Here is a 17,168-nt window from a genome sequence, read left to right on the forward strand (position 1 = left end):
ATTCCTGTGCCACCTATCGACTATGAGTGCTTATCCTTGAACCATCTTTCTACGGATTTCCCCAAGATCTGTTATTTAGGAAAAACTTTTCAACAAAATGCTTTACCTGCTGAGCAAATTTCAGCTAACGATCAAGTGTAAGCGCTTGTTATGGGTACATACATAATTATACTTACATATGTAAACACATATTATATATTTGTTTACAGGTATGCGCGCCCTACCACTTTTTACACCAACAAATACTCAACCTGCAGGCAAAGCAAACACTTTATTATTAAGTTTGGGACAGCGCCAAGGAGACCGTAAACACTTTTACTCTCTTCGGTTATAAATTTACAGGTATGTAGGTACTAAGCGGCGAACTCTTATACGTCGGCATCTGTGAGATACTTTCAGTTGTTCGATATACAAATTTACATGCAACAAAACGCAATGCAACATGTCTGACGGATTTCTAGCATTTCAGCAAACGCTTAGCAGGAACCAAATCTAAATTAAAACATAAATATGTACATATGTAGATTGCATGTAACTAAATTAATTTATTTGTATTTACTAAAAAATTTTTGAACCTAAAATAAGTATATAAGTGGCGATATGTGCAGCGCCAACAATATTTTCTCTAGTATCCAGTCTCTACGGTGCGACATTGTTGCTTCACCAAGTCCAGATATCGGCAACTAAGGATCCAATGCATCAATGTGTATGTGTGTGTAACTGCGTGCGCTTCCTTCCGTTGTGTTCATGGGCGTACATGTGTGCGTGTGCTTGCAACTGCAAATAGTTCGATGGCAACTTAAGCAGAGACAGCTGGCGGTAACAGCTGCCGTTTGGAGTGTGCCCATTAAAGTATCTCAACAAATGCAAGCGGATATAGTACGAACACTTGAGCATGCACGCGGCCGCACACACACACACACACCGCTACACGCAGGCACAGGCGCAGCGCCACCACTGCAAAGGTATGAAGCTATGAAGCAAGGTGCAGCCGCAAAGAAACAAGCAAAGCAAAAGGCAAAAGATACGCGCAACCGACGTGTTTGAAGCGCTCAGCTGTTTCGCCGTGCCTGGCGTATCTGTGAGATACACGAACACGCGTACAACGGCGCTTGCTCTGCGCAGCATTGGAACATGTTGCATGCGCCGCATAAACAAGCTCTCGCACCGAGCAGCCCAACACTTTGGTTTCGGTATTTGAGGGCCGGCCGCATGAAATTCACAAACAGTTGCGTGCGGAACGCGAGCGAGTCTATAGTGGTTCTCTGAAAACGGATTGCTTACGGTGGTGGAGTGTAGTAGCCAAAGCAATATCTGACAAGCAAAAGCGGATATTGGCGAACGAAATTTCAATCATAAAAATAATTAAAATAAATTTCACAAAATTGAGCAACTTAATTGAAGAAAAAGCATAAACAAAACAGTTCGGCAGCAGCACTCGGTGGCCTCTAGTGGCAACAACAAACACAGCGTGAACGAAGTGAATTGCTCAGCGAGGAATATGAAAAGAATTAAATAAAAATAAAAATAAATTTGGGAAATAATTCACTCAAGCGCACAACAACAACATTTATTCAACGATTTCCCTTTCAATACGCCTACGAAATTAATTGAAAAAAAAAAAATAAAAAAACAACAACAACAACTATAAATAAAATAGCAAATCTCAAGCAAAGAAAAATATCAAATCACAATTGAAAATAACCGAAAAAAGGCAATGACAAAGCCGCATGCATAAATTATAGCAAACGTTTATTGTGTCTCTATGTATATATGTATGTGTGTGTGAGCAAATAAAAATTTCAACTAAAAGTGCAAATAAACTAACTGTACATTTAGCAAAGGCAGCGAAGGCAGAATTTATCATCGCTCAAGCAAATTAAAGCCAGCTAATTCACAGCAACAACAACAACAAAAGTTATAGTAGCCATTTAATAAGGCACAACAACAATAAAAACACGCGCATACATATTTAATAAAATTAAGTGAACGCTTTTTTGTTGTTGCATTTTGCATTTGTGAGCAAAGTGGTGGTGCGCACTAAAGTGATTGCCTAGTGACAACAACAACAACAGCAAAAACAAAAACAACGTGGTCAAAAGGACTTGTGCAGTGTGTGACAACAAAAGTGCAACAACAATAACGAAATTGCAACAAAGCGACAAATACAGCAAGAGGCGTGCATTAACGGTAAAACAAAGGCAACGCGAAAGTGAAAAGGCAAAATAAACACAAGTTGTGAGCCGGCGGCGTTAAATGAGCGTGTGAATGAAAAGTTGTTGTAAAAACAACGAAAAAGCACACAATTTGGATTACGATCACAACAACAACAGGCAGACATATGAATTGGTGAGTTGATTTACATTGCTTTACTGCTAGATTTAATAATTGCGTGTGATTTATGAAATGTGTGGGCGCTGTGGTGCAAAAACAAAATCGGCGATTTGGGAGAGAATTTCATAAGAAAGAAAATTAATTTAATTGAAATAAGATTTCTTGTGGCAACACCAATACTTCAGCTGCATGGCAGTGTTTGCTGCTGTTAAGCAACTTTTTCTTGCTACAAAGACAACAACAACTGGAGTTTTCGATAATTTGGTAGATGCATGCAACATTGTATGAACCTCTTTGTACGTTGCTCAACATATTTGCATTTGAACACGCCCAAACACAGGCATTTGGGCAGGCTTTCTCGCCAGTAGCATAAGCAAATGCTGCAACCTCGATTTTTTATTTCGATTTCCCCAGTGTTTCTTTGTTGTTCTGACAGCATTTGCTTGCAATGTTGCCCCTAATGACAACTGAGGTCGCGCGTCTTGATGCGCAATCAAAAGTGTTGCACATTAAGCCTCCAGGCAACGCTTGCCACATTTCCACACATACACATACGTAGAAACAAACACAGCCTACCCACCTGCTTAGCTGACACTCGATAAAGCATAGCAAGTGTAGGCAATAAAAAGTGCAACAACAGCAGCAACAGCGGTTTTTGCAGCCTACACGCAAATTCCTGGTTGCATGCTACACACCAACAAACGTGTGTGCTCGCGCAAAACTGACACCAATGAGCATCAGCAAGATTATTGGAGTGTTTACGAGCGGCGGCAATGTTGCAACAAGCACAAGTGTCGCTATGTGTGTGCGTGCAAGTGCCAACCGATCGACCTGGGCGCATTGTTGTTATTGTTGGCGGCGATAGCGGCGACTGTAATGGCCATTATGCGTTTATTGACTCTTTCCAAAGCGGCCGTGCGATTATTGGCGCAAAACACTCGATATCAGCCAAATGCAGCACACATATGTGGCTTGCTTGTGTGCTTGTGTGTGTGAGTGGGCAAAAACAAATTGCTTATGCGCGGAAAATGCATATAATCGCTTATAAAAAATATAGCAATCATAAACATAATGAAAATGTTAATTCTCACAGCGGCGTACACACGTTGCAAGCAAGCTAGTAATGGCGTTGCTCATTTGTGGCAATTGTGCTGCTTTCACGCTGTTAGGTCGGTCAACCGTTCGTTTGGCCGCGGCAAGAGGAGCGCGCGCTGCAAGAACGGCCAAAGGCGTTTGTGCCGCCGGCTGATGTACGTGCAACTGCTTAGCGGTAACTAACCATCTATGCCACTTACCACACATACATATGTATGCGATGTGGCGCATAATTAGCAGGAAGTTGTGCATTCGCACTCGCTACGTGCTGCTAATTTGAATTGGCCGCTAGAGCAGCAACAGCAACACAAACATTGCAGCCAACACAACTGGTGCACTCGATTATTGCCACTGCTGTTGCACATTTGAGTTGTGGCAACAAGTGCGCGGCACACAGTTAGGCGAAGGTCGCGGGCATAAAAAGTTTACGAATTTTCATTAGTTCTGAAAAGCTTTTTAAAATATTAAAATCATTTTCTTTTTGTAAAATGTGAATTATTTTGAAAAAAAAAAAATTATTAAAAAATTTAAAAAAAATTCGAATATATTTTCGACACCGTTTTATTTTTACGAAATTTGTTATTTTTTTTCTATTTTTTTTGCTCAAATTCGCGCATAAAATCGTCTGCCTGCATAGCTTATACGCCCAGTGCCACGAATAACGCGCTTCCACACGCGTGGCGCTCAATCAATACAATTTCACCGCGTTCGAGTGCGCGTGAGTGCCGTCAAGTGTGGCAAGCGAAAAACGCTAAGCAAAGCGAGTGCAATTCAGTTTTAAGTGCAAACTCGCGTTGCAACATTTAAGCGGCAAAAAAGCGCACAATAAATTTACCGTTTTTCATAATGCTTTGCGATTTTTTCGTGTTATTTAGTTATTTGCCAAGCATTTTTGGCTCTAATAACTCTATTTCCACACCAACGCACACACAGACACATTTTCTAAAAGCGTTGCTTTATTTTTATATAAATAAAACGAATGATTGCAACAACGACAAGTGCTGTTATTATAATATATGTTTGGTATTAATTAACGCACGGCAACGAGGTGCAGCGAACACGCAAAAGCCTCAACATGCACACATGTATACGCTTATGTACATATGTAGGGATATAAGTTATGTATGTATGTGTGCTCTTGCCACGCTAGCTGCATTTTTGGCGCATTTTTCGAGCTTAATTGCTCAGTTTTGCGATTAAGTTATTGCTGTGTGTTTTTTCGCAATTTTTCGATTTCATATTTTTTTATTTTTCCTTTATTTCTCACTGCAGCGCTTTTAATTGTTTTGAAATTAATTTGTTATTTTTATTATGTTCTGCTTTTGATTTTGCCATGCCAACATGATCGGTGGCAAATGCAGTTGAATGCTTCGGTGAATGAAGTAATTAGAAAAATAAAATTGAAAAAAAAATTAAATAAAAAAAAAATAAAAAAAAGATTTAAATATGAAGTTTCGGTTTTTAATTTTTATTTTTAATTTTTTTGTTTTATTTTTTTTTTATATCAGCAAAAATAAGTACAATATAAATATGCTGGTAAAACAAAAAAAAATTAAAAATGAAAAATAAATAAAATAAAAATAAAAATATAAAATCAAAGGCTAAAAGAAAGTATGTGGTTTCTGTTTTAATTTCTTTTTTTATTTTATTTTTAAATAAAAAATAAATCAAAAAATAAAACTTAAATTACGAAGTTTTTGTTCAAAACTTTTATTTGTTTTTAATTTTGCTTTTAATTTTTTTAAATTTTTCCTTAATGTTTCTTTAATTTTTTTAAATTTCTTTTAATTTTTTTAGTACCTATTTTTTTAAATTTTTTTTTGTTTTTTGTTTTTTAATTTTTCTTTTAATCTTTTATTTTAATTTTTTAATTTACTTTTTACTTCTTTTTATTTTTTTTCTTTTTTTTAATCTTTTCTTTTATTTTTTTCTTTTTTTATTTTTTTATTTTTTTATTATTTTTTTTTTTCCAAGTACAAATAGTTAAAATCGCTCAATTTTTCAGTGGCATGCATTCTTAGATTCAGCTTATTTGAGCTCAAACATTTCAAAAGTTTTCTAATATTATAAAATGAGGAAATACAAATGAAAATAATTTATATAAAAAATAATAAGCCTCGAAAATACCATTGAAAATGCTTTTGAGTCGCTTTTTACAAGTATCGCGAATGAATTTACTACACCACTGCTCTTACGTGACAGATGTGGGGTAGCTTCTGGCAAATATATACATATGTACATATATCTACCATAAAAAAATATATATACATACTTATGTATACATGCATCTTTACATAAAAGAATACATATAAATGTATGCCCTCGTACAGCAGTCATCTGTTTACAGCCGCGTAAATGACACAATCCGCATGTTATTTGGGCGATTTTTCAAGCCGCCGCCACACAAACGCAAGCATAACAAGCACACGTAGATATATACATGTGTGGGTGCACCTACATTTAACACTCAATATACACATACTCGTATACATATGCACAATTGATTATATACTATTTTACTAGCAGAAAAACCAACCATAACAAATCGAAGCGCGTGCGCAAAAGACTCGCTGATGTTGCCACAACAGCGCCTGCAACAACATATGCATGTATCTATACATACATACGAAAGAGCCACCCAAAAACAGTCAGTCAAAGCGTTACCAAGCAACAGCCAACAACACACAAAAAAAAACAGCAACAACGCAAACTTACATAAATTCAAATTGTTTTTTCGATGATTTTTCATTTTTGCTGATTTCATATTGCCAACGTTGCTGTTGTTGTTGCTGTTGCTGCCGCCCGTTTATTGTAATTGAAACGAATGCGATTAACATAATTCACTTGTACTTAGTGGCATTGTTGGCGCACACAGCGCTAAGTGCTTTTATTTGTTGTTGTCGCCGTTGTAGTTATTGTTGCTATAGCTACTGCTGCCACTAAGCGCTTGTCGCCAGAAATCATTTGTTGGAGAATTACAATAATTGTCTTGGTCAAATTACACGACACACATTAAACACACACACACATGTTATGGCAGCAACACGTATAAATATCTATTATATAATACTTATGTATTATACGTATATATGTATGTGTGTGAGTGTGTAATGCCGCAGACCTTGGCTGCTGATTTTCTGCAAAAAATGCGACAATAAAAAGACAATTGTACAAAAAACCACAGACTCAGCCACTTTGAAATTTGTTAGCGTAGACTTTTCTTAAGTTTCCAGCAGCAACAACAACAACTGCAACAACAATCGTGGTATAGCTTACGCGCTAATGTATGGGGAAATAGTAAATCATCCGCAATTTTGTGGCTGATGATGACAATAATCATGTTTCAAATGGACGCCGACGGCGCTAAACACACCTACACAAACAACAAAAAAATGTTGAACATGAAAAAACATATACACATAGATATACATATAATATGCGCACATTAAATGCCAGGTTTAATGTATAATGTGTGGTGGAGGGACAGGTGAATTTAATCTGGCTGCTAAGAAAATGTTAGAATTTTTTCAGAGAAAATTTTAAATATTTGAGACTAAGAAACATACTTTTTTAATTTTGAAAATTTTGCTTTGATTTAAAAAATTTACCTCGATTTTTTTGATTTATTTGTTTTGTAAAAAATTCAAGTTTTTTATAAAAAAATATAAAAAACCCTACAAAAAATTTAAAAAAGTCTCCAAATATTTTATGTGAAAATAAATATCCCACAACAAAAACAATTTTTCTTTATATTCATTATTTTGGTTTCTTATGCTTATTTCTTGCTTTTTGTCATTCTAAAAATATTTTTCCTTTAATTTCAATAAAATATTTGCAACTGTGCGCCGCCCAGACATTTAAGAAATAAAAACGGCTCCTGTCTGGCGACGCCCGGCGATAAAAATTAACATCTCAGACGAAATTCTTCATAAAAAAGTCGAAAATTCGCAAAAATAATTCATAGATAAGCCAAAGGCAATTAAATAAAAGAAAAATTGTTTAAATTAACGAAAAAAAATTAAAAAAAATAAGAAATAAAAAAAATTTTAAAACACAAAAAAATAAAAAATCATAGAAATCCGTGGCACATAAAAATTAAAAACAGAATTTGCCACCCACAAACAGACATATATTTGCACAAATATACTTTTATTTGTCTGTAAGTGAGCAGTCAACACGCTTTTTTATTTGCTTTTGATTTCATGCCAGCGAAACACACCTACAACAGCAACAACAAACAGCAGCAGCGCCAATAAACGCGTTGTCATAACAAAGTAGCGCTGCCAGCAGCACACGCACAGTTGCACATATTTACATCATAAATTAAAACAAAAAAATTTTTTTAAATTAAAAAAAAGCTAAACAAAGCAAAAACAGCAACAAAATCAAAATTAAGAAAATTAAGCGCCTTATTACCGCTAAGTGTGGCACTTAAATGCCGCAGTGCTGTGGAAGAAAACACAACGCACATTTGCATACATTCACCGTATGTATGTATGTACATATGTACTATCTCTATGGGCATTTGTAAGATTCCTTCGAATGCTGGCCGCTCCACCATTGACTCATGCAGTCAGTTTGGTGCGTGAAATATCTGTGTGTTTGTTTGTTTGTATGTGTGTGAGTGTAAGTGTTGGTATGCGGAAATAGTTGTTCTTGAAGTTTTTGTCTGTTTTGCTGGAAGTCTTTGGCAATCTCAGCGATTTAACACATTGCCCCTCCTCTGCATGTGTTCGGCGATTCCCTAAGGGCCTGCGGCAGGCAGCTTTGGCTAGCATGTGGGTGGGGGAAGAACTTACTTTTGCTGTCTATATCTAGCTCCTCCGCCCCAATTGCGATTACGCCATTGCTGACCATTAATTACGAACATAGCACAGCACAGCATAGCATGGCATGGCAGACATTTGTGCTACATGCAGCGCTATCATATTTATTGGTCATTAAGTTAATCTAAAACTTATTCCTGGAAACTTCAAATTACGTACAACAAACGCAACAACAATTACTCAGTGAGCGCAGACAAACTATGTACTCATGTGCTTGTGTGTATGTAGTCACATGTGTAGCGCCATTGAAGCTCAAGGGACTCGCCCAACAATTCTAGGCGTACTTTAGCACTGCCGCTGTGTGTGTGTATTGGTATGCGCTAACGGCAAGAGTGCTCATACTCCGAAGCCGCCGCCAGCTATGTACTATGCAAGCATGCTTGTGAGTGTGTAGTATGTGTGTGTGCATAATTGCGCAGGAATGTAGGCCAGAGCAATCTCGTAAAATGGCAACTGTCACAAGCAAACACACGCTAATCCACTTGGGCTTAAATACGTGTACAGCTGTCAAGTGCCACCGTTAGCGTGCGTGTATGTATGTGTGTGTGTGTTTGCGAGGGAAGAAAAGGAACGCGCGTAAACGCCTGTAAACTTGCTACAACTCACTTCAAGTTGGCGCTGTTTTGAACATCTTTCATAAACTTGGCGTGTTACAAAAAACCACTGGCAACAACAACAACTGCCATGTAACAAGCGCACGCAGGCAGTTAGTTGTTAACTTGTGCGCGATCTGCCGCAAGTTGGCAGCGCTTTTGGTGCACCATTCATTTTGCGCTGCCATTTTGTGGGCTCTGCTGAGTGTCTCAACGAAATGGGCCAACAGTTACTTGCCAACATAACAACAAATATATTTTAAATTTAAAGAATTTTACAAAAAAAAAATAGATTTTTCTCGTTAATTTCGAAATGCAAAGCAGTAAGCTCAAGAAAAATGTATATTTTTTATTTTTCTTAATTTTTTTTAATTTGTTTTTATTGTATTTATTTTTTTTATTTAAACATAATTTTGAGTAGTTTTTTAATATTTTTTTAAATTTTTTTTTAAATTTTTTTAACAATTTTAAGCATTTATTTAAATTTAAAGGCCTCCCCACACCTTATGCACTCGCATACACACAAACACACTAACATGAATGCGCAGAACTGCTTGTTTGTCCATATTGACGATTGGCGCTACTGAGTTGGCGCTGATTGAAGCTTCTGAAACCGCGAAAGAACCGCTAAATGGCATGGGCCTCGTTGCAACAACGGAAGTGGCAAAATGACCGCACAATAGCCACATTCACACACATACACAACCAATACGCTTACAAACCATTTATAAGAACTTTGTGTGTGTGTGTCTGTTCATTGTTTATTGATGGAACACTTTTTCTCACACTCCTCGAAAATATTGAAAACTGATTTTGTTCTTGTTCTTCTTCACCTCTCTTCCAGTTGCAGCAACAAATTTAACACAACACAAAGATGCAAGCGCCGCGCGGATTAACGTCTGGCAGATAAACAAAGGCGCGCGAGCCGAGAAGACAACACTGGAAAAGTGGAGCACGCCAGTTCAACGCTGGCGCCAACAACACACGTGAAAAATTGTGATAAACAAACATTTACAGTTTTTCGCTTTCAACACTTGCAGCACAACGCGAAAGTTAAGCCAAAAGACTATAAGCAACAACAACAACTAGCATAGCAAACCCACACACGCACACACACGGTGGGAGCTAAGCTGGTAATACATAAAAACAAAAACAAAAATACCAAAAGCGAAAATAACAACCGTTGCGGCAAAAAAACATGGAGCAATTTGCGGCACAAATAAGGCAACAGCAAGCAGAACAGCAACAACAACAACAGCAATCCAGCGCAGCACTCGCTGCGGTCGAACAGCACGAACTGCAACAACAGCACAGCACCATTGTTGTTGTCGACGAGGACAACGACGAATTGCCCGCCATTGAAGCGACCATCATTGACATTCCAATGCCGGCAGCGCCAGCGCACTCCTGCCCCGCGGACACGGCGCCCGCGCCAGCGCCATCAGCCGCGCTCTCGTCATCGTCGTTGTCGTCATCGTCTTCATCCTCCTATGACACGGACAGCAGCACGACGAGCAGCACTTGCTGTGCGCGACACGGCGAACACATCTACATGGAGAAGGCGCAACAACAACAACAACAGCAAAAATCGCAGCAACAACAGCAGCAGGAGCAACACCAGCAGAAGGCGAAATACGCTTGCAACGCGGATGCGGAAGTGAGCTATTTGAAGAGCGAGTACCGGCTGCACTGGCCGTTCTTCATGCTGGCGATCTCCATCATTGAGGTGAGTACCAAGCAACCGTGCAAAGCAATGCAAAAAATGTATACAAAAATTTCAAAAAATATTTAATAAGTGTAAGGCGGATAGTTGACAGAGTGTGCGGCATTTCTGAGGTTAGCGCTAATGAAGCAAACAGTTGCTTTAACAGCTCTTTTTCGGAACAGAAAAGAAAATGTAGAATTTATACAGTTTTTTATTGCAAATTCAATAGCGCTCGTACATACTCGATATAAATATTTTATGTATTATATATCGTCGCCTAAAATGCTAAATAGCGTAACATCACTTTACAAAAGTTTGCAGGCGTTGGAAAAACGATATAAGCGAAAACTCATATTGAAGCAAAATTTGAGTTTTGGTTATAAAATGGTTATATATTGGCTATAAAGTGGTTATATATTGGTTATAAAATGGTTATATATTGGTTATAAAATAGTTATTTAATGGTTACGAAATGGTTATAAAAATGGTTATGTATTGGTTACAAAATGGTTATAAAATGGTTATGTATTGGTTATAAAATGGTTATATATTGGTTATATCTGACAGCGAAAGCTGAAAATGTTATCCTGTAATATGATGTAGTGCATTGTAATCAATAGAAACTCAATTTCGCTTTTGGTGATACATTGTTTGGCATTTTAGGTGACAATATACATATTTCTTTAATAATTGCTTTTAATGTGTGCAAATTAACTATTTTTTAAATAATCCAAACTATTTTCGGTCTGCCTTTGACCTTTATTTGTATATTTTTTTACCCCGTTTTTTTAAATATTTTTCGCCTATATTCTCACATATGTATATACATATATCTATATTTTCTAATCATAAAAAATTGAAATTGTTTTTGTTGTTGCAAATTTTTTCCATTACTCGCGGTTAGCAACAAATTCATACACACATGCCTTTGCAATTTAAATTTTCTGTGTCTATTTTCAAATTAAAACGCAAACGCTCGCGCAATTTATTCGCGCTTTGCTTAATGAAATATGAAACGGCAATCGCAGGATTTGAACTTAATTGAATGTAATTAAATACTAATTCTGACAAAAATAATTAAATTGATTGAGCCAACGTGCCAAAAAAGTATCCACTTAAACGCCGTTTAACGCACAAAAGCACACATTTTTTACGCAAAAACAATTATGTCGACACCTAAAATGAAAAATAACGTAACATCACTTTCTAAGTTTACACGTTATAATAAAAAGCACGCATATTGTTATAAAATTTGAGTTTTGGTTATTTAATGGTTATATATCGGTTATAAAATGGTTATATATTAGTTATAAAATAATTATTTATTGATTATTATATCTGGCAACGATATTCGATTTTTTTTGATGATACGTTGTTTTAAATTTTAAGTCACGATATATATTTACATTTCTATGTATGTATGTGTGCAAGTGCTTTCAACAATGTTGCGCTCAATTATTCATGGCACTCAAATTTGTTAAATACGCAAATTGATTACTGTTTATTGTTAGAAGTGCGGGGATTGATTGGGAATTACATGGAAAATTTGCATAATCATATTTTTTAACAATTACTAAGTGGAATATTCGATATTTGCGCGGCGTTTCGCTGGAATTCTGGAATTTAAAAATTAATGAATTTGGTTTTTGTTAAAAATTGCTCTTCTATTTTTCGCTTTTAACGGCTTTTAATGACTCACGTTATGCAAATTAGCGCTACTTTACATATGTATGTACAACAACAACAAATAAAAAATAATTTCCATTATTTATGTTTTCACAAATATTTCACCGTGAATTCCGCAAAAATGGCAGCGTGAAGTTAATAATTTGCGCTGAAAAAGTTGGATTTCTGCTAAATGTTGATTAAATCCTCATCGAATATGCGCTACTCAAAAATTTATTTCGAAATTAATCATGCAACGGTGTTTTGCCAGCAAATAAGCGAGCTTTGCCACAAACTAGCGCATATTTGCTCCAACAACGCGCAAGAAAACAGCAAACAGATACACAAAACTATCCACACACACACACATACACGCAAGCAGTGCCGCCACGGTACAAATCAATATGCCGTTACACCAGCAACGGCGGCGCTGTTAAGTGGCACAACACAAAAGCGGAAGTAGTACTTTTACTCCACTATAACTAGCTGGTGCGCAGCAACAACAACAACGGCGGCTAACAAGCCAACGTTTGTGGCGGCTGGGGCAAAATGATGGCGCACGAGTCACATGGCGCCCCAAAATCGATTAAACATTGTCTGGTCCGATTCGGTCTGCCTGCCTGGCTGACAGTGGCTGCCCGGCGCTACCACCACCACAAACATACACACACACACGCAGCGTGATGGCAGCACGCTAGGAAACAACGCCACAACTACAAAATATTTAACTGGCGCTTTCACAGCGACAAAGTTGTGACTTCATAACGCATTGTATTGGCGGCGCTGGACACGCACACCAACGCGCGTGCAACATTGTTGGGGCAAGTCGCAAAAAATGCGGCACGTTTGCTTATTTGCCAGCGCGTGTGTTTGTGTTTGCAGGCGCAATGCCGCTTTGGACTCGACTCTAGTTGTTGTTCCTGTTGTTGTTGCTGCTGGTTTTTATATGCGAAATTTATGCGCTGCCATTTTTCATTTTATTTCGCTATACTTCCGAAACTTCTTTGTTTCATTTCACAATACGCCGATTGTGCTTTTGTTGTTGTCGTTTGTGTTGTTGCTATTGCCAGTACAATGAAAAGCACAATAGAAGCGGAAGGACCTTTCAGAATATGCCAAAATCGAAGCGTACAGCAAGAAGCGGCATGCATGACAGACTTGACTAACTAGAAATTGGAAACGCGAAAACAACAACAAGCACAAAAACAAAAACAAACACAAAAACAACTGCAAATAAACAGCAAAGTGAACAGGGAGCGGCAAATAGCAGTAAAAATCAGTGATATAAAAAGTAATGCATGCATGAGTATGCGTGTGTGTGTGTGGGACAAAAAATGTTTCAAACTTTTTACAGTTAGGTCCCAACGAATATATTGACTCAATTGGGTTTGCTGTTTTTACCACTACCACTTCCCCGCGGTCTAAACATATTTCGTACACATACACACGCACATACAAAGTACATATATGAACTTGTGTGTGTGTGCAGTACAAGCACATATATTTTACTCAATTCATTACAGCATTGTCTCGCTTTTTATGGCCACTCATACAAGTGTATGCGCTTACATGTGTGTGTGTATGTAGGTGTGTTTTATATAGTTTCCACATGCCAAGCAACAACTCGTGTATATAAAAATTATCCTTTTTATTAACATTGTTGTGACAGCAATTGCCGCTGCGCACTGTCATTGCCCCGCGCTGCGGCCATTTCTTTGCAACTTCCACAAGCGATTCGAGACTTTCATGACAACCACTCCACTTCAGCCAATTGAGTTTGCTTGTCCGCACAAAAGGCAATACTCCAGCGCTTTTCGCCTATTTTAAGGCTTGCGCCTAGATACAAGCAAATAGGAGTCGCCTGAAAGTATGCTTCTGCATTTGTTCAGTTATCTGGGAAAGTTTATTTTCATCAAGAAATATTTTCTTTCAAATGTTGCAATTTTTATCTCGAAATGAGAAATGAAACTAACAAATACATACATACGTAAATAATTTCCAAAAAATTTTCTTGCGCATTTTCATTGAATTTCCCGCATTTATTGCACGTGACTGCACAAAGCGAAGAAAATTTATGGCGACTTTCGGTCAGCGCTAAATGAATTCCAACTCCACCTGCAGCAACATTTATTAGCCACACAGATGCCGTTATAATAAGCTGACTTTTGGCAGACATTTTAATCAGCAGCCACATTTCCGAACTAAGCTGCTGTGAGCGTTGCCAGACGCTGGCAGAATGCAGTTGCGCGCACGAATTGCAAGCTTGACCTTCTTGGCAGAGAAAATGCTAAAGCGCAAAAAAAAAAAATGAAAAAAATTGCCTTTGGCCGAATTAAAGTCAGCGTTACTTTAAAAATCTCGAATTTTGGGCTCATTGCAACATGACAAACATTTATTTTAATATTTATATTAGTGAATTTTTATTTATTTAATCGATTACCCGCTCATCCTTCAACGCTCATACTAAAGATTATTTTTTTTTCTCTTTTGCAGTTCGCAATTTTCGCGTACGACTCCGCCACAGTACCGGGCACGGAGGCCACACGCGAACTCATTCCACACATGCCCATCGCCTCCGACTCGGTATTCATCTACCGGCCCGATCGCCGTCTGCAGGTGTGGCGCTTCCTCTCCTACATGTTCCTGCACGCCAACTGGTTCCACCTCGGTTTCAACGTCGTCATCCAACTCTTCTACGGCATACCGCTGGAAGTGATGCACGGCTCGGCGCGCATCGGCATCATTTACTGTGCAGGCGTGTTCGCCGGCTCGTTGGGCACGAGCGTCGTCGACTCCGAGGTGTACTTGGTGGGCGCCAGCGGTGGCGTATACGCAATGCTCGCCGCACACTTGGCCAACATAACGCTCAACTACAGACAGATGCGCTACGCGGTGGCGCAGTTGCTGTCGGTGCTGATATTTGGTAAGTTTCCCTTGATTTCCATTTCCATTACGATTTGATTTTGATTTCGATTTTGATTTGTTTACGCGCGGCGCGTGAGTGCGGCGGTGAAAGGTGTTTGATGGCTAGCCTAATCGGCGGTGATATGATTTGACCTAATTCTATGTGGGCGCAACGTAAACACATTTCATTACGCTTTCGCGCCGCGTGCAACTTGGTTGATTATTCTCTTGTTTTTATTTATTTTTGTTTTTGTTTTTTCTTTCCTTTTTTGTTGCGTAATCTTTGCGTAACACTTGCTTTCGATAAACAAAGCTGTAATTTGTACTAATGTTCACACTATTCGCTTTTGCTCTTCTCCTCTCTTGCAGTATCTTGCGATCTGGGATATGCATTGTATTCACAATATCTAGACGACGAGGGTGTGACCAAGCCCACGCCGCTTGAGCACACCTGGCCGAACATCGATCCGCCGCCAGTGTCGTATGTGGCACACATGACCGGCGCGTTGGCGGGCTTCACCATCGGTCTGCTGGTGCTGAAGAATTTCGAGCATCGCGCCTATGAGAATCTCATCTGGTGGCTGGCGCTGGGCGTCTACAGCGCCTTCACCGTCTTCGCCATTGTCTTCAACCTGATCAACACGATGACCGGGCAGCTGGTGGAGGAGCGCAGCGAAGTTGTGGCACAGCAGTTGTTGTACGATTTGGGTGTGTCGTAAAAAGTCTGTTTGCGTCGAACAGTTAAGTGAGAGAATTTATGCGAAAACAATATAAATGCGTGCAAATTTGAGCACGGAGTGGCAACTCTAAGGCTCCATAAAGCCGCTGCTGGTGCGAAGTGAGCCTTGAAGCGCACAATAAAGTTGAAATTGGCGCGTATTTAGCGCCACCAGGAAGTGTTCGTTGTAAAAATATGAATGCAAAAATTTTCGAAAAATATCGGCTTAACTTGCACACTCACTCAGCTCAATTTCACGCATTTCTGTTAGCCACATTTATTTATTTGTTACTATTTAACTATATTTTTTCGTCGTTGCTGTTCTTGTTTAATTTATTTTTTCAATTTATTTAAATATCTTTTGCATGGAACGCAAATAAAACCCCAAATCGTATGAACAAATGTTGTGATAATACCAAAGACTGAATTAATTTTGAAAATAAAAAAAGATAAACACACACACACAAACATTGTGTGGCCACTCCCACACACACACGCACACACAAAAGCGCGTGTAATTCAAGAACGCTTGAACGAAAATTAATTGTAACATTAAGCAGTGTAAAAAACATTTATTTATTTAATTTAAATTTATATTACGTAATTATATTGTAAGCATCAATGCACAATCGGGTCACACAACCAAATAGTAGAAATGCGGTTAGAACGCATTCTTTGTTGTCTGTACATACTAAACGCCGAAAAGGTTAGATAAGTCCTCGTTACCCCCCGCAAAACACACACACACAAATACATACATATGTAAGTGAATGCGAAGCTGTCGCATTTTCACAAACTAACGCACTAGTCAACCAAAACGAAATAATAAATAGCAAATAAAAGCGAAAATGTAGGCAGCAAGGGAGAGCGGAAGCTAGGAAGTTGTAAACGAGCGCAAGGACAAGTGAAAAATTCGTTCAAAAATGTGGGGAAACACTTCAAAAATATTTTCGAAAATGAAAAAAAACTTCAAAAATGAAAAAAAAATTTCGAAATTGAAAAAAAAAAATTAAATTGGAAAAAAATATTTCAATATTGAAAAAAAAAAATTTAATTAAAAAATTCAAAATTAAAGCAAATTCAAATTTGTAAAAAAATTTCAAAGATGAAAAACAAAAATTGAAAAAATTATTTTCGAAAATAAATTTTAATTTTGAAAAAAAAAAAATTTAATTAAAAACAAAATTCAAAATTAAAACCAATTCAAGTTTGTAAAAATACTTCACATATGAAAAAAAATTTCAAAATTTGAAAAAAATATTTTCGAAAAAGTTTCAATTTTGAAAAAAAAAATTCAAAATGAATTTAAATTTTTTCCATTTTGAATT

At 37.7% G+C, this 17,168-nt stretch overlaps 1 protein-coding gene across 1 annotated transcript; it reads left to right on the forward strand.

The window, feature by feature from the left end:
• The first annotated feature begins 1,202 nt into the window (after positions 1 to 1,202).
• LOC120777815 (protein rhomboid) lies at positions 1,203 to 16,758 on the forward strand. Its single transcript, XM_040109353.1, has 4 exons — positions 1,203 to 2,349; positions 9,693 to 10,574; positions 14,712 to 15,141; positions 15,492 to 16,758. Exons 2-4 carry the CDS (start codon positions 10,047 to 10,049, stop codon positions 15,839 to 15,841), a joined length of 1,308 nt encoding a protein of 435 aa, XP_039965287.1. The 5' UTR covers positions 1,203 to 2,349; positions 9,693 to 10,046; the 3' UTR covers positions 15,842 to 16,758.
• Positions 16,759 to 17,168: the final 410 nt, after the last annotated feature.

This window comes from Bactrocera tryoni, chromosome 5 (genome assembly GCF_016617805.1).
Source record: "Bactrocera tryoni isolate S06 chromosome 5, CSIRO_BtryS06_freeze2, whole genome shotgun sequence".
Classification (NCBI taxonomy): domain Eukaryota; kingdom Metazoa; phylum Arthropoda; class Insecta; order Diptera; family Tephritidae; genus Bactrocera; species Bactrocera tryoni.